The sequence below is a fragment of the Aulostomus chinensis genome, chromosome 6, assembly GCF_037954235.1.
Source record: "Aulostomus chinensis isolate RoL2024-O1b breed Wild chromosome 6, RoL_Achi_v1.0, whole genome shotgun sequence".
NCBI classification, from domain to species: domain Eukaryota; kingdom Metazoa; phylum Chordata; class Actinopteri; order Syngnathiformes; family Aulostomidae; genus Aulostomus; species Aulostomus chinensis.
Window position 1 is genome coordinate 219,527 of NC_141325.1, and position 27,345 is coordinate 246,871.

The 27,345-nt window shown below is 48.9% G+C and overlaps 2 protein-coding genes across 4 annotated transcripts in view; both read left to right on the forward strand.

The window, feature by feature from the left end:
* The window catches only part of phf19 (PHD finger protein 19), a 28,781-nt gene extending 21,257 nt beyond the window's left edge, over positions 1–7,524 (forward strand). The window contains exons 7-14 of the mRNA XM_086205565.1: positions 2,397–2,492; positions 2,642–2,831; positions 2,916–2,983; positions 3,638–3,784; positions 4,030–4,090; positions 4,346–4,431; positions 4,511–4,600; positions 6,466–7,524. Coding sequence (XP_086061691.1) covers positions 2,397–2,492; positions 2,642–2,831; positions 2,916–2,983; positions 3,638–3,784; positions 4,030–4,090; positions 4,346–4,431; positions 4,511–4,600; positions 6,466–6,790 — 1,063 coding nt within the window. The 3' untranslated portion in view covers positions 6,791–7,524. The remainder of the gene's footprint in view (positions 1–2,396; positions 2,493–2,641; positions 2,832–2,915; positions 2,984–3,637; positions 3,785–4,029; positions 4,091–4,345; positions 4,432–4,510; positions 4,601–6,465) is intronic.
* Positions 7,525–7,657: 133 nt separating this feature from the next.
* Positions 7,658–27,345, forward strand: part of dab2ipa (DAB2 interacting protein a) — a 44,639-nt gene continuing 24,951 nt past the window's right edge. The window contains exons 1-6 of one of the 3 annotated variants that reach the window (XM_086205554.1): positions 7,658–7,764; positions 7,911–7,982; positions 8,984–9,105; positions 20,535–20,637; positions 22,159–22,235; positions 22,443–22,552. In XM_086205554.1, coding sequence (XP_086061680.1) covers positions 7,922–7,982; positions 8,984–9,105; positions 20,535–20,637; positions 22,159–22,235; positions 22,443–22,552 — 473 coding nt within the window. In that variant the 5' untranslated portion in view covers positions 7,658–7,764; positions 7,911–7,921. Of the gene's footprint in view, positions 7,765–7,910; positions 7,983–8,983; positions 9,106–20,534; positions 20,638–20,699; positions 20,728–22,158; positions 22,236–22,442; positions 22,553–23,269; positions 24,031–27,345 lie in introns of those variants that run through there. The other 2 variants (XM_086205555.1, XM_086205556.1) reach the window with 2 other exon arrangements.

A 27,345-nucleotide genomic window follows, 5' to 3' on the forward strand; every position in this document is an offset into this window, starting at 1 on the left:
TAGCACATCATGTGTGTGCATGCATATGTGAGAACTGCTTGATAGCTGTGTGTGGTTTATGTATTCTGTCACTTGTGCCCCTCCTCCTCGCCACAGTCACAGCGGCTGTCTGCCCTTCGCTGGCTCAGTTAACCCTTGTCAGACACGTTAAATACAGGCTTAGTAAATCACAGTGCTTGTGCTAAATTCACCTGCTTCCTTTTTCTCCTCGGTGTTTTGCACCATCAGGTGAAAACACCCCATGTTACAGACTCATGAAGGTGAATGTGCTCAATCAGCAGTGCGCACAGTTGTGCTCAGCTGAAAGACACAGTCCTCAATGTATCGATTCATTTGCACATTTGTTTGCAAGTGAGATTAATTAGGCTCTGTTTTTGCATGCAAACCTTGAGCACATCAGGCCCTCACTGATGGACTGAGCAGGAGGACAAAGCCCACACCATCAAACCTACAGATATTGGGTTTGGGTTCGTGTGTTGTTTGTGTTAAGCAAAATAATGCTGTTTGACAGTTTACAAGCCATTTTTAAAAAAAATAACTGAACCTGAGATTTTCAGCGTGCACACAGAGGACGGTCTTTTCACAGCTGCTGCTTAGACTCATCAGTGGAAAACTAGTGGTGCTGTCTTGCTTTCACAGCAGCATTTGATATAATTGAACGTGTTATTACTTGAAGAAATAGAATGTTATGGATTTGATCATTTTGATGCATTATAATGGATTCAGAGTTGTCCAGCGAACAGATCATAAACTGTTTATGTTAATGGAAATGACTGAAATGGGATCTGTGGAGTGCCCCAAGGAGGCTGTCTGCAGTCATTGCTGTACACTATTTTCCAAAATGACTTGCAACTTGCTGTGATGGACTGGTGACCCTTCCAGGGTGAACCCCACCTCACGCCCAAAATCTGCTGGGATAGGATCCACCCCCCACTACCCTTAACAGGATAAGAGGGAGAAAATGGATGGATGGATGGACAGACATGAAATCATGTAAATACTTGTGCAAATAATATTGCAATCATCAATCATCTTTACCAGTGTCATGTTGCCAGATGGTATTTTTTAGTTTTTAGTTTGTGAAGACATGATGACAATGGATCAACAGTTCAAGTTATTGAATTTACACTAGGCCTGAACATTAAATCAACTTTTAATCAAAATGGGGATTGGCTTCATCACCAATCCCAAAGGCTGTGCTTCATCTAGTTAGGTGATGATGCAGCACGGTGTGTTTGCCTGAGGGTTTTCCATTTTGTGACGGTCATTGCTGACCAATCAGGAGTCAGCCAAGGCCTCTGCGTACACGCCCACCAACAGCAGTGCACCGAGCGTGTCGAGTCTGCTGGAAACAGAAGAAGAAGCTCCACCACAGAAACCCAAAAGGCAGCTCATCATGTCCTCACTTTATTAAACAGCCTTTTAACAAAGACAGGAATCTGTTTCTCTGAGCAACTTTTGCTAATCCGGTTCTGAATGACCCGCCCTGATCTGGGGGCGGAGCTTCGGGGCTCCGCTACCTGGCTGCAGCGTGCAGGGAGAGCAGAGGTGAGGACAACTCCCCAAAGGAGACAGAACAGGGAGAGAAAGCAGAAGCTGAGCTCAGCTCCTCCTCAGGAGTTCTGGCGCTGGGCGAAGGTCACCTGCATGTAGGAAGCCAGCGGAGCCCAACATACATGTAGACAGGTGCTGCACACGCAGCACATACATGTGAGTGTCACCTGCACTGAGACTGAGGAGACGATGAAGCTGAGAGCTGATCTGATGGATCCAGGCCAGGTAGAGGTGGAGACACTCGGCTCTGTCTCCAGAGACGGAACAGAGCCTGAGACACGGAGCACCGGGACGAACTCAGCTGACTGACTTTATTATTCTGCTCTTCTACATTCCAGCTGCTGGTCTGGTTGACGTTTGGTTCTTATTTCTACTTCATCACAGATCAAAGTGATCAGCAGTTCCTTCAGTCTCAGTCTGAAGTTCTCCTCCTCACATTAGAATGTAGAGCAGATAACACGTCAGTGACTGTTGAACTGCAGTTGGGAGAAAAATCATAAAATCCCAGATCAAACAGAAAAATGGCAAGATTTTATTCCCAAATCTTTCAGCCCTAATATACATTTAAGTTTCCACCTATTTCCAGGAGCTGTTTGGTTTTGTCTTTGTGAATGTCGTAGTCTTGTCCTGTTATTTAGTATCATACCTTTGTGTGTTTGTGTTTTATTGCTGTTTTAACCCAAAAAGAATATCTGCTGCAATGCAGAGGCCGTTTATCACATAAACAAAACTCAACCCCGGGTTGTGGTTTCTATGTGGGGTCTCTGGGTCTGACCTGGGGTGTCTAGGAGCGCCCTCCTTCATGTTAGAATGGCTACCTGATATGTGTGCTGTGTTTCTAGGTGGTACCTGAAGATGCTGCAGTGTTTCAGGTGTCAGCAGTGGTTCCATGAAGCGTGCACTCAGTGTCTTCAGGAGTCAATGATGTTCGGGGACAGGTAAGACTCCTGCTGAACTACTGAGGCCCTTCCCGTTCTCTTTATCCAGCATTCCTCGCTGGTCTTCTCCTCTGTTTATGAGAAACTGTTCCTCCCTGTTTAGTAACGTTTTGGTTAACATCAGGTGATGATGTGTGTGCTCTCCACAGGTTCTACCTCTTCCTTTGCTCGGTCTGTAATAAAGGGTCAGAGTATGTGCGGCGATTGTCTCTGCGATGGGTAGATGTGGTTCACCTGGTCCTCTACAACCTGTCTGTCAGCAGCAAGAAGAAATACTTCGAACTAGATGAGATCCTCACTTTTGTCTCTGCAAACTGGGAACATTTACAGGTTGGAAAGGTACTGAACAAAACCTGGACCACTCTGAACCGCAGTGACCCAGACTGGCCTGGATTGTAACATGTTTGTGTGTTTGTTGCTCAGTTGTCCACTACTCCTCCGTTAGAAAGAGGACAGCACCTGCTGGACGCTCTGAACAAATACAAGAGCAAGTAAGAAACACTCACACTCCTGCTCTCAGCGGTAGGAGGCAGTCACAAGCTTCATCTTCAAGGTCCCCCTATTGTCCTCAGTACCTTGATTGTTCTTTTTCTGTATGAGGAGTTGTCTCAATAAAAAGCAGAAACGGTGCACATAGCCATACTAGGGATTCACCAATTTTTCGGCAATTATTCTGTATTTGCGGATATGGTTGACTTGCTTCTGCGTATCAGCAAATAAAGTGGCATTCACTGATGCCGGGTGGCAATGTGCTCCCATCACTCAGCGTCCTCCCCCCAGAATACTTCCACACGCCACTTCAGATGTGTTCGTGCTGTGAGACTCTGCTCAGGACGGTGTCTGAAGTCCTCTATTTGTGTGACCAAAAAAAATAGCTCAGTTTACTGAAAGGTCAAAGGTCATGCAAATGTCAAGCTGATTGAAGACTTTGAGCAACCCCTGCTGGATAATAAGGGAACTACTAATCCAGTAATAACAGTTTGAAGGCAAATTTGCACCTGACCTTTGAACAAAAGCTGGAACTGCTCATAAATAGCAACCACTCACTCAACTCAGAAGAGTTGGCTGTGTGAGTGAATCCCTGTCAGACTTCAGTCGTCGTCTCTGTCCTGGCTCTTTGTTTCATTTTTACACCGCATGTTCAGATTTCTGTGTGGGAAGGAGATCAAGAAGAGGAAATGCATCTTTCGTCTGCGGACCCGCGTCCCTCCAAACCCTCCCTCCAAGCTCTTTCCTGAGCGTGCTCTGAGCAACGGAGGACGGGTTTGTAAGAAAGGCGTCGGCAGGATCAGGTGGGTGGGCTGTATTTTGGTTCGATCAAGTTAGGAAATGTTCCGAGGGTTGCACCGTGTCAAGCCCGTCACGCTAGAATGAGCACAAATTCAATCACAACTTTATAAGCAAATTTGGACATAAGAGAGAAACAGCAACCATTGTCATGGCAACGCAAAAGAATGATGATTGACATGGCCATAACTGGCTGATTAAACAGTGCATCCCAGGAACCATCTCATCACTGTTTCCTGTTTGTGCATAGTGCTTCATCAGAGAGGAAGAAGAGGAAATCCAAGTGGCTTTTAGAAGACGCCATTCCGAGTGTAAGACCGTGCTCTCACTCCCACTCCGCTCTTAGACACCCGCCACTCAGGCACCCCAACACTCCCCATATTGGAGCCCTAAACGAATGCTCATGCAGACAAAACATCTCACTGCCAGTCAAATTAGATGTTAGTTTTCCTCAGGAATGTAAAGTTGTCTCAGCTTGTTGACGAACACTTCTATCTCCACTTCTGAGGTTTTAATCTGTGTGTGTGTGTGTGTGTGTGTGTGTGTGTGTGTGTGTGTGAGAGAAGAACAAGCTGTCCTGCAGCTGGACATCCCACCATCACATGGCCAACATCTTTGACTTCACCCTGGATGAACTGCAGAGCCTGAAGAGGTGAGAGCAGATCAATGTACCAATAGTCACTATTGAAATCCTCATTGTGGTCATGAGCATCTGGACCCCCCACCCCCAGTGGTTCCAGTCGGGCCGTCAGCATTGACCAGGACTCCACTGATGCCTCCACGTCAGGCTCTGCGACAACCAGTGGCTCCTATCGATTCAGGTAGATCCCAGCTTCTCAATTCTGAACCTCGATAACCCCGCTCACTAACCTGGCCCAGCCCCTGAGAGCCAGTGGCTCTCAGAGTGCTCCATCGGGCGTACTTCACCTTTCCTCCAGCCTAACCATGGCCCTTCATCTAACCACTACCCCAGCCTTAACCCTGACCCCTTCCCATTCAACCCACACCCTAACCACGACCCTGACCATTGTTATGAGGAGGAGCAGATCCAAGGCACTCTTCTTATGACAAAGCTTTTCTGTCGAGGGAAGTTCATGATGGAACTGATTCGATGAGGCCTGTTGGGACACGTCACGGTTCCATCAGGGCCCCCGTGGAAACGGTGACGTCAGCTTTGTTCACCTCCACACTTTCTGCTGGTTTGGCCATGGTCTCTTGGCTCATGTGTTTCTATCACCTGCACCAGTTTAGGTCTGTTTATCTGAAAAAGAAAAAGCCTGGTAGAAAACTAAAACTGGCCGGATGTACACGAGACCCCTCGTGAGGAGATTTCCTGTCCACCTTGATCTGCTCTGTGCAGACTGACCTGTCCATCAAAAGCAGACTTGCTGCTACTCCTGGGGGAGCGGCGCCAAGGCCAGAAAAGGAGTGCATCCCTGCTTTTTACCATAAGAAGAGTGCTTGGCAAGACTTTGTTACAGAAGATAAGATAGCCCTATATTCATCCTCAGTGGGATAATTGGCACTGTGACAGCAGCAGAAACAGAGAACATTGATAACATCATGTTGGTGGAAGCCAGAACTGAAACTGTAAAGCATATTGTGATGGCGTAAAGCCCCTAATTGCTGTGGTGATGGCTGGAGATTCTATAACATCATATGTTTTGAAGTGGGAATTCCTAAAATTCCAAATTTGAGATTTTTCAAAATCCCACAAGAGACAGAATGCACTGTCAGAGCTTAATTTGACTAAAGAAATAAACCCAGGTGGCAGTGACGGACAGAAATGAGTAAAAGGTGAAGGGGCCCGTGTACGTTCCAGGGCCACGAGGACCGAGGAAAGATAACAGCGAGTAGAATTTCTTGATGGATAATATTGTCTGCTGAAAGTGTCACACACACAAATGTTAGTTATGAGTTTCTCTTTGGCAAAAGTCCTTCATGAAGTGAAATGTAAAAATGCAATGAAAATATTTAATCTAACTGGAAAATTACGAGTTGCAAAGACAGCCAAGCACCTTTTGCTATTTTAGGGTGCAATCTCTCTTGTTACTTTGCTCCATTTTGTTTTCTGTCCTCCTCTGCAGTCTTTATGCACCCGTTTCTTTTGATAGGTTGTTACAAAGAACTAATGCCATGATTCAGATTCAGATGACTTCATTTATCCCCGAGGGGCAATTAAAATACGGTACAACTGAGCAGCATGACATTTAAAAATAAATAAATAAATAAAATAAAAATAAAAAAACGGACATGACAGTGGGAATAAATAAGAGAATAAAAATAAGATTAAAGATAAAAATACAATAAATATACTACATACAGTATGTACACAATGTAGAATGAAGAGTAAGGTGACTGGAGTGAGTGAATAAAGTGCAGACAATGTAAACAGTATAAACAGTGGAACAGTGAAGACAGGATATTGAGTAGTCCGGGGAGAGTGTGTAGGTGTGTGTGTGGGTGTGTGTGTGTAGGGTGTTGGTGTGGGGAAGGTGTTAGCAGCTGGAGTTAAAGAGAAGAATGGCTTTGGGGACAAATTGATATTTGTATTTGACTTTTGAAAAAAAGTATAACCCTAACATAGGGACAAGGATACAAAGCAATTAAAAAGCAAGGAAAGCCCTCATGGAGAACCCTGTTGACAGTCCAACTCTGACCTTTGACCTCCTCTCTGTATCCTCAGACGGAGGGTGGGCAGCAGGAAGAGGAAGTTGCCTACTAACAGCTACAGCCACTGGGCCAATTGCAGTGAGGCAGGGGAGGATCTCGGAGGAGATGAGGCTCCTGGGATCCTGGAGGACCAAGAAGCTGCAGGTCATGCCCACATCACTGCAGACTCTTCCCACTTGCTGCCAGACTCCTCCCATCTTCACTCCTCCATCTCCTCATATTTCGGCGTGACGGGCAGACTGACCAATGGCGAGAGGTACCAGGTGCTGGCACGCCGTATCACAGCTGAGGGGACGGTCCAGTACCTGCTGCAGTGGGAGGGGTCCACACCATATTAGCCTTGATTACTCTTCCTGGTGTCTCTGTTTATCAGCTGCTGCTGTCTGGCTTCTGATTGTTGAACCAGCTTAGTTACCTCACCAAGTCACCCGAGGTCACCAGTTTGACGGTTACTCTGCTCCACGCCACCACCCTCCTGCTGCCCCCGCCATCGCTCGCTCCAAACACCAAGCTGAAAACACCAAAATCCTTTGCAGTTGCCTAGCAACACTTTGTTTCCCCAAATGTGACACTGAGCTCCCAGTTAATGGACAACCACATCTTTCTCCCGTGTCCCCAGTCCTTCTGATCATGTGACAGCACTTAGGCTCACTGATGGACCCTGAACATGCTGGTCTCCACCTCAGTAGGAGCGTATCTATGCAAACGATCGATCAGAGGGATCATTAAACGAATGAGTAACTGGGACAGACACTTTGCTCTCAGACGATGGTGTCAGATGTGTTCATCTTGCTGTGGTGAGAATATTGCCGTCTGTCCACCTCCAGCTGTTTAGCTTGAAGCTAGCAGAGCCCATTGTTTTGGATTGGGATGCTCACAGTGCTAATAGAACTGTCTCCCAGACTTTAAACTGCCACTCTGTCACTTTAAATCTCCTGGCTGCCATGGTTACCACGCTTTCTTCTCATTGGCCTGTCCCACAGTTGTCGTCATCCTCTGACTATGTTGTCTTTTTCTGCTCAGCTAACCAATGAGCTGCAACCTTATGTTGGAATTAAAACAAAAATTTTGACCCTTGACCCTGTTCATTTGTGTTTGTGTTTGTGTGTGCGTGTGTGTGTGTTTTGGTCAGTGAGAGTTACAGGTCATAATCTGCTAATACTATTAAGGTGTTAAATGTCACGTGAACAACAAGTCAGTAGACAGAAAAGTGCGTCTCTGGTGTCCTGAGGGTTTCTGCTGTCAGTGTTTGTTTGCACTACTATCTTTGTGAGGACATTTAAGTCGGTCCTCTCTCTGAGACCCCTTTAAGGTCAGTTTGAGTTTTGAGACTCAGTTTTGCTGTCAGCTGTTGTTGAGTGTCATGTCTGGATGTCCTCACGAAGATAGCGGGACTAGCAGCTGAGTGTATGTGTTGTGCTGCGTGATGACCTCCAACGGTGTTCTTTGCTCTGTCAGGAAGTGGCACTATGGAGGAACTGGTCAAGCACCTGTCCAGGTGTCAGCACCTGGGCTGGATGAAGGTGATTGGTGAGTTACATTTATATAAACGGGCATTCCAACCTGAATAAGATGTTGCCACGGAAACCGTTTTACAACAACCTTCAAGTCTTTATGGCCCTTAATGTGGAATATTCTGATCTTTGTCTCATTATTGAGGTGTCGTTGACATGTACCTGGATCGATGGTCCTGGTCCAGCACGTGTCACTGTCCCTTTAAGATCAATAGTTCTGCATTATCAGCTGAGGTGGTTCCACAAAGAAACCCTGACATAGAACATAATGATGTCGTGTGGGCGTGTAAACAGGAACAATGAAGGATGATGTCAAAAGGTCAATTGAACATTTTCAAGTGTATATCATAAATATTCTTCAATGAAAAATAAAAGTTTCAGTAAATTCAAATGTTTCTAAATGTCAAATCAATATTTTTAAAATACAATAATCAGTATGTTTCTAAAGGTCCATGATCCCAGACAGTCCTTATTGATCCTGCACTGATGGTGTCAGACATGTAAATGCGCATCTCACTTCCTGTGTCCTTTCAATGTAAAGTTGTCCCCATGAATGCTGTGGAAACTGAGTGATGGGATGAGAATTAAAACAACTCACAGTGCACCAGCAATTACAACCACTAGATGGCCACAGAGGCCTTGATCAGGTGGGAAAAAGCACCAATGGGGAGGCAAATCCTGATGGCAGAAGGAGGCGGAGGCCGCCATGACACAGTTGAACTCAGGATGGCCAAGTGTTTCTGAACAAGTGCATGATGGGTGATATTTCCAAGCAGACCATGGTGGTCGCAGGGGGCTGCCAACATAAATGAGCCGCGGCCGAGTCAAAGACAGGAAACAGAGGTTGTGCAGCAAGTTTCCTTTCTGAGACTGAAAGTGAGATGTTTTCTGGCCGTGGACGAAAAACCAGTTCCAGAGTGGCGGTTTTGATAGACCTCATGAGTGTGAATGGTAGTTCTGGGTCAGGATAGGATCCAGATGTGTTCCAGTCTGACTCATGTTGGGACGATGTCTCAGAGCTGAAGAGCGCATCCATCCACTGGCTGTCATGTGGTCGGCGGTGGGCGGAGCCAGACTTGTGGAGCAAGATGTTCTGCATCCTCTCAGACTGTCAGCTGCTGCTGCTGGATGACCTAGAGGTGAAACGCCAAACACACAAACCCACGCCACCACACACACACCACACCACCCACAACACGCCACCACGCACACATCACACCACCCACGCATCACACCACACACACACATCACACCACCCACACACATCACACCAACCAAACACATCACACCACACACACACATCACACCACCCACAACACGCCACCACACACACATCACACCACCCACACACATCACACCACACACACACATCACACCACCAACACACATCACACCACACACACACATCACACCACCCACAACACGCCACCACACACACATCACACCACCACACACACACCACACCACCCACAACACGCCACCACGCACACATCACACCACCCACGCATCACACCACACACACACATCACACCAACCAAACACATCACACCAACCAAACACATCACACCACCCACAACACGCCACCACACACACATCACACCACACACACACATCACACCACACACACACATCACACCACCCACGCATCACACCACACACACACATCACACCACCCACACACATCACACCACCAAAACACATCCCACCACACACAAACATCACACCACCCACAACACGCCACCACACACACATCACACCACCACACACACATCACTACACCCAAAAAACGCCACCACGCACACATCACACCACCCACAACACGCCACCACACACACATCACACCACCCATGACACGCCACCACACACACATCACACCACCCATGACACGCCACCACACACATATCACACCACCCACACACATCACACAAAACACACACATCACACCACCCACAACACGCCACCACACACATCACACCACCCACGACACGCCACCACACACACATCACACCACCCATGACACGCCACCACACACACATCACACCACCCACACACATCACACCCCACACACAAATCACACCACCCACACATCACACCACCCACACACACATCACACCACACACACACATCACACCACCCACAACACGCCACCACACACACATCACACCACCCACGCATCACACCACACACACACATCACACCACCCACACACATCACACCAACCAAACACATCACACCAACCAAACACATCACACCACCCACAACACGCCACCACACACACATCACACCACACACACACATCACACCACCCACACACATCACACCACCCACGCATCACACCACACACACACATCACACCACACACACACATCACACCACCAACACACATCACACCACACACACACATCACACCACCCACAACACGCCACCACACACACATCACACCACCACACACACACCACACCACCCACAACACGCCACCACGCACACATCACACCACCCACGCATCACACCACACACACACATAACACCAACCAAACACATCACACCAACCAAACACATCACACCACCCACAACACGCCACCACACACACATCACACCACACACACACATCACACCACACACACACATCACACCACCCACGCATCACACCACACACACACATCACACCACCCACACACATCACACCACCAAAACACATCCCACCACACACAAACATCACACCACCCACAACACGCCACCACACACACATCACACCACCACACACACATCACTACACCCAAAAAACGCCACCACGCACACATCACACCACCCACAACACGCCACCACACACACATCACACCACCCATGACACGCCACCACACACACATCACACCACCCATGACACGCCACCACACACATATCACACCACCCACACACATCACACAAAACACACACATCACACCACCCACAACACGCCACCACACACATCACACCACCCACGACACGCCACCACACACACATCACACCACCCATGACACGCCACCACACACACATCACACCACCCACACACATCACACCCCACACACAAATCACACCACCCACACATCACACCACCCACACACACATCACACCACACACACACATCACACCACCCACAACACGCCACCACACACACATCACACCACCCACGCATCACACCACACACACACATCACACCACCCACACACATCACACCAACCAAACACATCACACCAACCAAACACATCACACCACCCACAACACGCCACCACACACACATCACACCACACACACACATCACACCACCCACACACATCACACCACCCACGCATCACACCACACACACACATCACACCACCCACACACATCACACCACCAAAACACATCCCACCACACACAAACATCACACCACCCACAACACGCCACCACACACACATCACACCACCACACACACATCACACCACCCAAAACACGCCACCACGCACACATCACACCACCCACAACACGCCACCACACACACATCACACCACCCATGACACGCCACCACACACATATCACACCACCCACACACATCACACAAAACACACACATCACACCACCCACAACACGCCACCACACACATCACACCACCCACGACACGCCACCACACACACATCACACCACCCATGACACGCCACCACACACACATCACACCACCCACACACATCACACCCCACACACACATCACACCACCCACAACACGCCACCACACACACATCACACCACCCACGCATCACACCACACACACACATCACACCACCCACACACATCACACCAACCAAACACATCACACCAACCAAACACATCACACCACCCACAACACGCCACCACACACACATCACACCACACACACACATCACACCACCCACACACATCACACCACACACACACATCACACCACCCACGCATCACACCACACACACACATCACACCACCCACACACATCACACCACCAAAACACATCCCACCACACACAAACATCACACCACCCACAACACGCCACCACACACACATCACACCACCACACACACATCACACCACCTAAAACACGCCACCACGCACACATCACACCACCCACAACACGCCACCACACACACATCACACCACCCATGACACGCCACCACACACACATCACACCACCCATGACACGCCACCACACACATATCACACCACCCACACACATCACACAAAACACACACATCACACCACCCACAACACGCCACCACACACATCACACCACCCACGACACGCCACCACACACACATCACACCACCCATGACACGCCACCACACACACATCACACCACCCACACACATCACACCCCACACACAAATCACACCACCCACACATCACACCACCCACACACACATCACACCACACACACACATCACACCACCCACAACACGCCACCACACACACATCACACCACCCACACACATCACATCACACACACACATCACACCACCCACACACACATCACACCACCCACACATCAAACCACCCACACACATCACACCACCCACTCACATCACACCACCCACACACATCACACCCCACACACCAGCAAACCACCCACACACACCACCACACACATCACACCACCCACGACACGCCACCACACACACATCACACCACCCATGACACGCCACCACACACACATCACACCACCCACACACATCACACCCCACACACACATCACACCACCCACACATCACACCACCCACACACACATCACACCACACACACACATCACACCACCCATGACACGCCACCACACACACATCACACCACCCACACACATCACACCCCACACACACATCACACCACCCACACATCACACCACCCACACACACATCACACCACACACACACATCACACCACCCACAACACGCAACGCCACGCCACACACATCACACCCCACACACCAGCAAACCACCCACGCCACCACATACATCACACCACCCACACACATCACACCACCCACACACACATCACACCACCCACACACATCACACCACCTACAAACACATCACACCCCACACACCAGCACACCACCCACACACACATCACACCACACACACACATCACACCACACACACACATCAAACCACCCACAACATGCCACCACACATCACACCACCCACACACATCACACCACCCACACACATCACACCCCACACACAAATCACACCACCCACACACACATCACACCACACACACACATCACACCACCCACACAAATCACACCCCAAACACCAGCAAACTACCCACGCCACCACACACATCACACCACCCACACATCACAACACCCACTCACATCACACCACCCACACACATCACACCACCCACACACACATCACACCACCCACACACATCACACCACCTACACACACATCACACCCCACACACACATCACACCACCCACACACACATCACACCACACACACACATCACACCACACACAACACGCCACCACACACACATCACACCACCCACTCACATCACACCCCATACACACATCACACAACCCACACATCACACCACCCACACACATCACACTCCACACACCAGCAAACCACCCACGCCACCACACACATCACACCACCCACACACATCACACCACCCACACACCCCACACACCAGCAAACCACCCATGCCACCACACACATCACACCACCCACACACATCACACCACCCACTCACATCACACCACCCACACACATCACACCACCCACACACACATCACACCACACACACACATCACACCACACACACACATCACACCACACACAACACGCCACCACACACACATCACACCACCCACTCACATCACACCCCATACACACATCACACCACCCACACACATCACACTCCACACACCAGCAAACCACCCACGCCACCACACGTATCACACCACCCACACACATCACACCACCCACACACATCACACCACCCACACACACATCACACCACCCACACACATTACACCACCCACTCACATCACACCACCCACACACATTACACCACCCACTCACATCACACCACCCACACACATCACACCACCCACACCCATCAAACCACCCACACACATCACACCACCCACTCACATCACATCACCCACAACACGCCACCACACACACATCACACCACCCACACACATCACACCACCCACTCACATCACACCCCACACACACATCACACGCCACACACACATCACACCACCCACACATCACACCCCGCACACACATCACACCACCCACACACATCACACCACCCACTCACATCACACCACCCACACATCACACCACCCACACACACATCACACCACCCACACACATCACACCCCACACACACATCACACCACCCACACACATCACACCACCCACTCACATCACACCACCCACACATCACACCACCCACATACACACATCACACCACCCACACACATCACACACCACACACACATCACACCACCCACACATCACACCCCACACACACATCACACGCCACACACACATCACACCACCCACACATCACACCCCGCACACACATCACACCACCCACACACATCACACCACCCACTCACATCACACCACCCACACATCACACCACCCACACACACATCACACCACCCACACACATCACACCCCACACACACATCACACCACCCACACACATCACACCACCCACTCACATCACACCACCCACACATCACACCACCCACATACACACATCACACCACCCACACACATCACACACCACACACACATCACACCACCCACACACACATCACACCACCCACACACACATCACACCACCCACACACATCATACCCCACACACCAGCAAACCACCCACGCCACCACACACATCACACCACACACACATATCACAACACCCACTCACATCACACCACCCACACACATCACACCACCCACACACATCACACCAACCACACATATCACACCCCACAGACACATCACACCACCACACACACATCACACCACCCACACACACATCACACCACCCACACACATCACACCCCACACACACATCACACCACCCACACACATCACACCACCCACTCACATCACACCACCCACACATCACACCACCCACACACACATCACACCACCCACACACATCACACCCCACACACACATCACACCACCCACTCACATCACACCACCCACACATCACACCACCCACATACACACATCACACCACCCACACACATCACACACCACACACACATCACACCACCCGCACACACATCACACCACCCACACACATCACACCACCCACTCACATCACACCACCCATAAATCACACCACCCACACACACATCACACCACCCACACACATCACACCCAACACACACATCACACCACCCACACACATCACACCACCCACTCACATCACACCACCCACACATCACACCACCCACATACACACATCACACCACCCACACACATCACACACCACACACACATCACACCACCCACACACACATCACACCACCCACACACACATCACACCACCCACACACATCATACCCCACACACCAGCAAACCACCCACGCCACCACACACATCACACCACCCACACATATCACAACACCCACTCACATCACACCACCCACACACATCACACCACCCACACACATCACACCAACCACACATATCACACCCCACAGACACATCACACCACCACACACACATCACACCACCCACACACATCACACCACCCACACACATCACACCACCCACACACATCACACCCCACACACACACATCACACCACCCACACACATCACACCACCCACTCACATCACACCACCCACACATCACACCACCCACATACACATCACACCAACCACACACATCACACCACCCACACACATCACACCACCCACACACATCACACCACCCACTCACATCACACCACCCACACATCACACCACCCACATACACACATCACACCACCCACACACATCACACACCACACACACATCACACCACCCACACACACATCACACCACCCACACACATCACACACCACACACACATCACACCACCCACACACATCACACCACCCACACACACATCACACCACCCACACACATCATACCCCGCACACCAGCAAACCACCCACGCCACCACACACATCACACCACCCACACCCATCAAACCACCCACACACATCACACCACCCACACATCACACCACCCACATACACATCACACCAACCACACACATCACACCAACCACACATATCACACCCCACAGACACATCACACCACCACACACACATCACACCACCCACACACACATCACACCACCCACACACATCACACCCCACACACACATCACACCCCACACACACATCACACAACCCACACACATCACACCACCCACTCACATCACACCACCCACACATCACACCACCCACATACACACATCACACCACCCACACACATCACACACCACACACACATCACACCACCCACACACACATCACACCACCCACACACATCACACCCCACACACCAGCAAACCACCCACGCCACCACACACATCACACCACCCACTCACATCACACCACCTACACACATCACACCACCCACTCACATCACATCACACCACCCACACACATCACACCACACACACATCACACCTACCACAACACGCCACCACACACACATCACACCACCCACACCCATCAAACCACCCACACACATCACACCACCCACACATCACACCACCCACATACACATCACACCAACCACACACATCACACCAACCACACATATCACACCCCACAGACACATCACACCACCACACACACATCACACCACCCACACACACATCACACCACCCACACACATCACACCACCCACACACATCACACCACCCACTCACATCACACCACCCACACACACATCACACCACCCACTCACATCACACCATCCACACACATTACACCACCCACTCACATCACACCACCCACACACATCACACCACCCACTCACATCACACCCCACACACACATCACACCCCACACACACATCACACCCCACACACACATCACACCCCACACACACATCACACCACCCACACACATCACACCACCCACACACATCACACCACCCACACATCACACCCCACCCACACATCACACGCCACACACACATCACACCACCCACACACATCACACCAACCACACACACATAACACCACCCACGCCACCACACACACATCACACCACCCACACACATCACACCACTCAACTCTACAACTCTACAACTCTACAGTTCTACAATTTCATTTAGCAGACGCTTTTATCCAAAGTGACGTACAACACAAGCAAGAATTTAGTATGAAGGAAAAACCCATAGTAGCGCAAAAGTGCTTCAGTTGTGATTTGGTCACAGGTACTGCCATCTAGTGGCAGAAGAAGTGTCGGCCCCCCCCCCCTTTTTTTTTTTTTTTTTTTTTGACAAACATACAACATGACACAACCCAGTTAGTGCTACATAGTCACTAAGTGCTGGGTCTTGGACCCTCTGACTGATTCTACCCCAAAGAGGAGCAGAGTCAGGTTCAGTGCCTCGTGCTCTCTGAACAATTGAGTCTTCAATTGTCTCTTAAAAGTAGAAAGGGACTCAGCAGAACGCACAGAGTTCGGTAGTTGGTTCCACCATTTGGGAACAACAGAAGAGTCTGGCTAGAGATTTGGAGCAGCGCTGGGCTGGAAGCACCAGGCGTCTTTGGCATGCAGAGCGTAGTGGGCGAGAAGGAGAGTAGACCTGGATCAGGGATTCCAGGTAGGCTGGAGCCGTTCTTTGATTGTTTTGTAAGCCAAGAGAAGTGCCTTGAATTTGATCCTGGCTGCCACTGGAAGCCAGTGAAGAGAAACCAGCAGCGGGGTGACATGTGCCCTTTTGGGCTGGTTGAAGACCAGACGTGCTGCTGCATTCTGGATCATCTGCAGAGGCTTGAATGAGCCTGCAGGGAGGCCTGCCAGAAGAGAGTTGCAGTAGTCAATGCGTGAGATGACAAGAGCCTGAACCAGAAGCTGTGTGGTCTGTTGGGTCAGGAAGGGTCTGATCTTCCTGATGTTGTAGAGGGCATAACGGCAAGACCGAGAAACTGAGGCCACATGAACCTTAAAGGTCAGCTGGTCATCAATCATGACACCCAGGTTTCTGGCTGAGTTTGTGGGCGCAAGTGGGCTCGAGTCAAGTTGGACACTGACCTGAGGCTGAACAGATGGACAAGCTGGAAAGACCATAAGTTCGGTCTTAGACGGATTCAGTTGAAGGTGGCGTTCCTTCATCCATGTGGAGATATCAGCCGGACACGCTGATATACGACCTGAGACCGTTCTGTCATCAGGTGGGAAAGAGAGGAGAAGCTGAGTGTCGTCAGCATAACAGTGGTAGGAGAAGCCATGGGAGCGGATCACTGCACCAAGTGAGGTGGTGTACAGAGAGAAGAGAAGGGGACCAAGCACTGACCCCTGAGGAACCCCAGTCAATAGGCCATGTGACCGAGACACCTTTCCTCGCCATGACACTCTGAAGGATCTGCCTGTGAGGTAGGACTTGAACCACAACAAGGCAGAACCAGATATGCCGAGCTCAGAGAGTGTGGAGAGGAGAATGTGATGGTTCACCGTGTCGAAGGCAGCAGACAGGTCCAGCAGAAGTAGGACAGAGCACTGACCAGCAGCTCGAGCTCGTCTCAGTGACTCAGGGACTGACAGGAGTGCGGTCTCAGTGGAGTGGTCACACCTGAAGCCAGACTGAAAAGAGTCAAGTAGGTTGTTGTTCCACAGATGTTCAGAGACCTGGTTAAATACTGAGCGCTCCAGTATTTTTGACAGGAATGGCAGCAGTGATACTGGCCTGTAGTTTTCAACCTTGGCGGGGTTGAGATGAGGCTTTTTGAGCAGTGGGGTGACACGGGCCTGCTTAAAAGTAGCAGGGAAAATGCTGTTTCCAGGGAGGAATTGACAATGTGTGTGACTGCAGGTTTGATAGTGGGCAAAATGGTCTGCAGGATGCTGGTGGGTATTGGATCGAGGGACAAGTTGTAGGTTTTGAGCTCAGGAGAAGTCTGGAGACTTCATCTTCGCTCGGGGGAGCAAAGGAGAAGAGTGAAGCAGCAGTGGCAGGTTGGTGCTGACTGGACTGGTCAGGCTCAGAGAACTGGTTGCTGATTGCAGCAACCTTTTCAGTAAAAAAGGAGGCAAACATGTCTGAAGTCAGCGCAGTGGAAGGCTGAGCAACTGGAGGAGAAAGCAAGGAGTTAAACGCCATACACACACAAACATCACACCACACACAAACATCACACCACACACACATCACATCCCACACACACATCACATCCCACACACACATCACATCCCACACACACATCACGCCACCACACACACATCACACCCACCACACACACATCACACCCACCACACACACATCACACCACCCACCACACGCCACCACACACACATCACACCACCCACGACGCGCCACCACACACACATCACACAACCACACACACATCACACCACCTACGACGCGCCACCACACACATCACACTACACACACATATCACACAACCACACCCATATCACACCACACACACACAAACATCACACCACACACACATCACACCACCCACTCACATCACACCCCACACACATCACGCCACCACACACACATCACGCCACCACACACATCACACCACCCACTCACATCACACCCCACACACATCACGCCACCACACACACATCACACCACCACACACACATCACACCACCACACACATCACGCCACCACACACATCACGCCACCACACACATCACGCCACCACACACACATCACACCACACACACATCACGCCACCACACACATCACGCCACCACACACATCACGCCACCACACACACATCACGCCACCACACACATCACGCCACCACACACATCACGCCACCACAGACCCTTCATCCATTTCCTCCCGATGGCCCCCCTGCCTTGATGTGGTGACCCGACTAAAAACACAGAAAAGGAATAACAGTTCAGGGGCCACAAACAGAGGGCCACACAGGCCGGATGCAGCCTGGGGGCCGTCGATTGAGGATCACTGCACTACAGAGAACATCGACCACAGAACATCCAGGAACACACTCATCTGTGGCTCTCGGACCAGCGTCCAGCCCGGTACCAGCTCCACCTGTTCTGGTGTTGTCTGAGCTCAGAAGTTCCCCTGGCAAGATGATCTGATCCACAGATTTCACTCTGTGAGCAGCAACTGGGGCCCTTCACCGAGTGTGGAGGTTATTCAGCATTGCCCGAGGAACTGACTGCTGCTGGGAGAAGCCCGGTTCAGCCTCCCGGCTCATCAGCTGACTCACTTGGCTTCACTATCCAGCAGCAAACATCAGCTCCAAGTTATCTGCTTCTCACAACCTTTATCCACTGAGCAATCTGGGACATCAGCATGTAAACTCTCTCTCCTCCCTCTTCAGGTTCATCCACTGCTTCTTGCAGAGAGGGCGGAGACTTGTACAATCTGGTTGCTAAGATACACTCTCCATGTGACATCGGCACCTCCTTGTCCCGCCCCAAAAGGTAAGGATGACTGACAGGTTTAAAAAGCGGCTGATGTCCATCAGAGAGACAGTTAAAAGATGATGGACGAGATGTGCGAGCACCTTAGTGGTAAGAGAAGACGTGTGTGTGTGTGTGTCTCCTCATGTTGATGTTGTAAATTGTTGAATGTTTAATTGTCCAGTAAATTGATGTCCGTTGAAGCCATGGAAGTGTGTCTGTATCTGTGTGCGGGATTACAAAATCTATTTAATCTCAATGACATGTCACAATAATAATCTCATAATCTGCGATCAGAGGTTACCCTGGTAACACGGCAGACTGAAGATCAACTTCAGGCCACACTGTTTTCAATTTGTACAAAACAATAAGAAAACTGTATGAAAACCTTAAGAAAATTTAAAAATAGCTCCCTTCAAACTGAATGTGTCCAGTCCAGCTTTCACCTGGTTGGTCCAAGCAGAAGATCAATGGCGGCCGTCGCTGGAATGATTCATGCATGCAAATCCCCAAAGAGAGACGGAGATGTGTGTGACAGTCGTCATCCCAGCTCTTACTTTATGACAAGATCAAGCTTCATCACGTGTTCTTTTGTGAAGAGTTTGGACATCTTTTTACCAACTTCCTTGTGTTAGGGAGCTAACCCTCAGGTCTGTTAGGGTTAGGTAACCCTAACCCTAACCCTGATGTGCTGCTGTACCACAACAGCACATCAGCAGCACGAATGCTGCTTTGCCTGACTGACAGTCACAAGCATCTATAGCTAATGTTGCTAACGGAACACATACAGTAGTTAGCATAAATAACGCAATAAATTGAATATATGATCAGTAAATCACATTTAATACCTGAAATAATAAAAACAAGTATTTATGTCCACCATATTTCCGGGTTTAAGACAGGAGATTCACGCTCAAGCAACTGTTCAGATGAATTTTCACAGTCAGAAAGCCATCATTTTGATTCGTCCAAAATCACATGAATGCAGCAGCGTTTATGACTGAACTTTTTAGAAGTGTGTCAGCTAACCAATGACTATCCATGCTGCCTACTCTGAGCTAACTGTGCTAACTAACCCTGAACTAACTGTTTAGCAGTGTCCTAGCAAACCAGGAGCTAACTGTGCTAGCTAACTCTTAAGTATCTGTGGTGGCTAACCTCGAGCTAATTGTTGAGAATTGTATCAGCTAAGCATGAGCTAACCATTGATATAACACCACTGACACGCTTCAGTTGCTTTTATGTTTTTGTGTACTTTCAACAACTACAGCTGAAACTGAGCAAACAAGTTTGAACTAAGAGATGTTGAACAGCACTTTTATTTTCTGAAATAAATATAACGTTGAAAAGAGAAAGCATAATTTTACTGGGCAGACCAGATAAAAATGTTGTAGACTGTGTTGATGCAACTCATTGCTACATTTCCTGGAAGCCACACGGTATGCCACAGCGTAGGGGATGCACCCCCCTGACCACACGCCATAACCTAGAGCTGACGTATGGAGGCAACAAGGCTTCTCATGTTGCACTTCTCTGTTCCAGATGTTCCAGACAAAGGAGCCCGCAGACAGAGCATGTACAGGAGTTCTGCTGGGGACATGTCCGCCACCAGAGTGACGGTAAACACATCCAGTCACTCACAGTGGCACAAGACATGAATGTTGGCAAGATGTTGCATGAATGTTGATGACACATCGACAAGATCTGAATGTTGATGAGACCTAAATGTCGAGAAGACGCTGGGGAAGCATCAGTTACTGCGGGTTTCACTCACCAGACAGGTCACATGATTTGAAGCGAGTCGGTGCTCCTCTGCTTCCCTGCAGGGTTTCCTGTCCAGGAGGTTGAAGGACTCTCTTCGCCGCACTCGATCACACCCTAAACTGTCTCGTCAAAGTAGCCTGAAGTCTGAGTCAATGGCCCTGGTGGACCCCAGGTAACAAAAGCTGAACATCATTCCAGCGCGATGCTGAATGATCTTCTCATTGATCCTTTGGAACTAAAAGTTGTAAGGAGCAACATCAAAACTGAAAGCTGCTACTTGATATTTAGTCGGAGTCTGAGAATAGAAACCAAAGATTAATGTCATCAACCTGCCGAGACTTGCCACAGTCAAGTTTGTCCAGTCTCATCAACAAGATTCAGGGCCTTACCTTTGCATGCTAACCTGGAAGTTATTGGAAGCTTTCCTTGCGAAGTCCTTTTGCTTGCTAAATGCTAAAGACCCATCTCTTCGCGTTAGCCTATGACTGGTGGCGAGCTGTTCCTCCTGGATTTCCAGAGTGTTTTAGTGGTGATCGTGCACTTTATTTTGTAATGATCTATTGTATAGGTACACTTTAATATTTCAGTGTATTGGGTGCATTCATCTTGTGGTTTGTTGATTTCTATCGTTGTATTTTTGGTATTTCAGTGCTGATTATTTTGTAAAGCCCTTTCGTCATCCTCAGTTGTTTTCAATGTGCTAGAAAATAAACCTGACCTTGGTCTTGTCCTTTTTATGCTAATGTAGGAATTATTGGCAGCTTGTCTTCGTGTGGTGATGTAGAACTCTGGCGAAGCTTGTCTTTCTATACTAGTTTAGGAATCTCTAGATTCCTGATTTCCTGCTGATGTGAGAATTATGAGAACCTCATCTGTGAATACTCATAAAGAATTTATGGATGCTCATCTTTGTATTCTAATGTCGGAATCATTGGATGTTAGTCTTTGAATGCTTACTTAAGAATCGCTGTAGTTTATCTTTTAATGCGAACAAGAGAATCTTTGAACACTGGTCTTTGTATGCTCGTGCAGGAACCATCGGACCCTCACCTTTGAATACTAACGTAACAATTTCTGGACACAGTTCTCCATATGGTAACGTAAGAATCTTTCAACACCTGTTTCTGTATGCTAACCCTAACTATTTAAATGAAAGTGAGACTGTTCCTCATTTTTTGAGGAACCCTGAAAGACCTTTAAGGAACCCTGGGGGTACCTGAACCCCAGTTTGAGAACATGGGAGTCCCTATTTTGTAGCAGGAGATTTCATTTTCTCTGGATGCTCCTTAGTGACATGTGTCAGGAAAAATAAGCAGATACAGAGGACATGGATGGTTGAGGAGCAGGATTAAAGCAGAATGGAGAGAGGGAGAGTCACACTGACAGACGAGGGGAAGTAGGGCAGCATCCCTGCAGGGGGAGGGGCAACCACAGCCAGAGACAGAGAGAGACTTGAAGCTGCGTAGCATCAAGCTAACAGACGGGCAGACAGACAGGTTGTGTCCAGCAGACACCATCAGCAGGATTTCAGTCTTTCTTTTTCTCTCCTCCCGGTTGCTGATGGAGGAGAGCAAGGATCCCTAACCCTCCTCATAATCTTCCTCCCCCTCCCCCTCCCCCTCCTCCTCCTCAGCAATCACAGAATGCTCGGTGAGTATCATCCTCTGCTCCATCAGCTGCTTTTTTGCTCTGAATAGATAAACAACCTGCAGTGTGTGTGTGTGTGTGTGTGTGTGTGTGTGTGTGTGAGTGTTTGTGTGTTTGTGAGTGAGCGAGCACAGTGGCATCCTCGGCATGATTTGCATTTCTGTTCATGGTGTGTGCGTGTGTGTTTGTGTGCGTGTTTGTGTGTGGTATGGTGTGTGTTAGCATTAGCCTGGGTCAAGTTAGCTTGTATGTTAGCATGTGGCTAGGCTAGACACAACACTGTTAACCAACATATCCACCTACACAAGACTAAACTCACACACACACACACACAGCCGTAGATGTAGATATCATGCTAGCAAAGACGCATGTTTATTATGCTCATAACAGACGGATGCATGTGTGTCTACACTCAGCTGTTTTCAGTCTGCTGTCAGTATTGATCAGTAATCTTCACTAATGTGAATATATTTACTCACCACACTAGTAACCCCTCTGACACCAGCCCACAACCTCCTGACACTGGCCCGGAGCTTCTGACATATACCCACAACCTTCTTACCCCTGCCCAGCCTTTGACACTCACCCAGGACTTTCTCACACAGGCACAGAACCTCTTAGAGAACCTCTGTCACCAGCCCAGAGCCTCTGATTCTGGCCCAGAACTTATGAGACTGAATCAAAGCCTCCTGACACTGACTCCAAACTTACATACGCTGGCCCAAACTCACTGAACATAAAGAAAAACCTATAATTAAGGATTTATTTCACATATAAAGCATATATATTTTTTAATATTGAATGTTCATTTTAATTGGCTGACTCAAACAATCTTCTTAACAAAATATATAAAATAAAACAGTCTTAATTTCAATTACATATCCCAACAAAAAAACATAATGGTATATATTCATGTATGCATATGTCTTTATAACTGAGACATACCTAAAAACTACAAATAGATGGAACATCAACACAACAGGTCACATTTTTTTCTTTTAAAAACATACATGATGTTTACTTGATTCATACTTAATTTCTTTAATTATTTTGAAGGAGAAAGATGCAAAACAAATGTCCAGTAAAACATAGAATGAGATGCATAGAAGGTGAACAGTGCAAATACAACATAAACTAAGTAGTTTATTGGAGGCCCAAACAAAGATGTTGTAGTCCTGCATGATGTTGCGGTAGTGTGGTGTTGCAGTTTGCAGTTGTGTGATCATGTGGGTTGAAGGTGTGTGATGGTGCATGTGTGTAATGTTGTGGATGTGTGATGTTGTGGGTGTAAACGGGAAGCCTGTGTTTCTCAGATTTCAGTTTTTGGTCGCTACAGGTGTTGCGGTAAGCGTGTGACCTCACTTCCAGTTGGGTTGTGTTGCTGAATGGAGTGCTTTGCTTTGTTACGCGAGCTAAAGTTTGATCATCCCTGCTGACTCATAATTAGGCAGATGAATCTACCTGTTGAAACTCCATCCCTCACCTGAAGGTGAAAAATCTGCCTTTCTTTTTGTAAACTCTCCACTCTAAGCTAGCGATGGCTTCCCCCTCTCTCACTCTCCTCTCTCCTGCTCAGTGGGCCACTGTTCAGTTCCTCCTCTGCCTCCTTCAGTGGTACTGATAAGTGTGTTAAATGTAGTTTGTTTGTAGTGTTGGAGGTGGGGTTGAATTGGACCTGCAGTGGCCCTGCAACGACTGATCCCAACAATTAGCCGCTAGAGCTAGCCAGTCCCTGTTAGCTGGTGTGGACCGTCTTAGCTCAGCTCCTAGCTTAGCTCTTAACTTCTAATAGGTTCTCCCCACTCAGCGACACACCCACTGAGAAAACAACTCTGGTAATTGGAAGTTCCATTCTGAGAAACGTGAAATGAGTGACACCGGCGACCATAGTCAAGTACATTCCAGGGGCCAGAGGGGGCGACGTCGAGTCAAATTTGAAACCAAGTGGCCTTCATAGATAATTGGAAAACTTTCTGGGGGAGACCTGGTCTGATTAGGAAAGACGGCATTTCATTTCTAGAAATATGGCCCAGTTTATAATAGAACCAGAACCCTGAGAACCCAGAATTCAGACCAGGAGGCAGAGCTGCCGTCTTACACACTTCTCTGTTCATCCACTAGGGGACAGTCACCCACCCAAACCCCCATTGAGACTGTGTCTGTCCCCTGACCATGTCAGTTTCCATCCATCCATCCATCCCTCCATCCATCCATAATCCCTCCATCCATCCCTCCATGTTCTCCCTCTTCTCCTGTTGAGGGTGGTGGGGGTGGAGCCTATCCCAGCAGCCTTCCCCCTGGACAGGTCACCAGTCCATGGCAGGGCCAACACATAGAGACAGACAACCATTGGCTCTCCCAGCCACGCCTACGGTCAGTTTAGAGTCTGGATTAACCTGGTCCCCTCTTGATGTCTTTGGACTGTGGAGGAAGCTGGAGTACCAGAGAGAACCCAGCAGGAACAGGGAGAACATGGAGACTCACCCAGAAAGACCCCGTGCTGCAGCCGGGGCTCCACCCACAACCTTCTTGCTGGGGGGCCACAGTGAGGACCACTGCTCCACTGCGCCGCCCTCACGTCAGTTTATTCACTCCAGTTCTACTGCAGAGGAGTCAATCAGAAAAACCTGATCCAAGTTAACTCAACCACTAAATTAACTCAACAGAATATCAGAATTAGATGAGGACGATTGAATATCAGACCTCTGAGGCTGAAAACTGAACCAGTGAATGAAGTGATACCTGACAGTTGTGTTGACCTGCTGAGTCTCACTGAAGCCTGGCTGGTGACGATGAGGATGCTAGTCTGAATGAATCCACTCCTCCAGTCACAGGAACACTCACATTCCTCCAGGCTCTGGCCCAGGAGGTGGCGCTGCTGCCATTGTTGACACCAGTTTAGTAATAAATCCCAAACTAGAAGAAGTTTCCATTAATCTGAAAGCCTGATTCTCAGTTTGTCTCCTCCAGCCTGGAAACTCTCCAGCCTCTCTGATTGATGATTGAGGACCGTCCTCCTGGTCCTGACTCTGGATTCTGATCTGAATCCTCAGAGTTTCTATCAGTTTAGTTCTAAATCAGATCAAGTCATGATTGGAGGAGACTTCAGTATTCATGAGGATGTTGATAACCACAGTCTGGTACTGCATTTCTCTCTATTCTAGACTCAACTGGTGTCCATCAGTCTGTCCATGAAACCCTCACTGTCAGCAAACTGTCTCCTCCTAACATGTGGAACTGAAGCTGAACATCTGGTTGTGTTTCCACAGAACGCTTTTATCAGACCACCAATCAATCACTTTGGAATTTGGACTGATC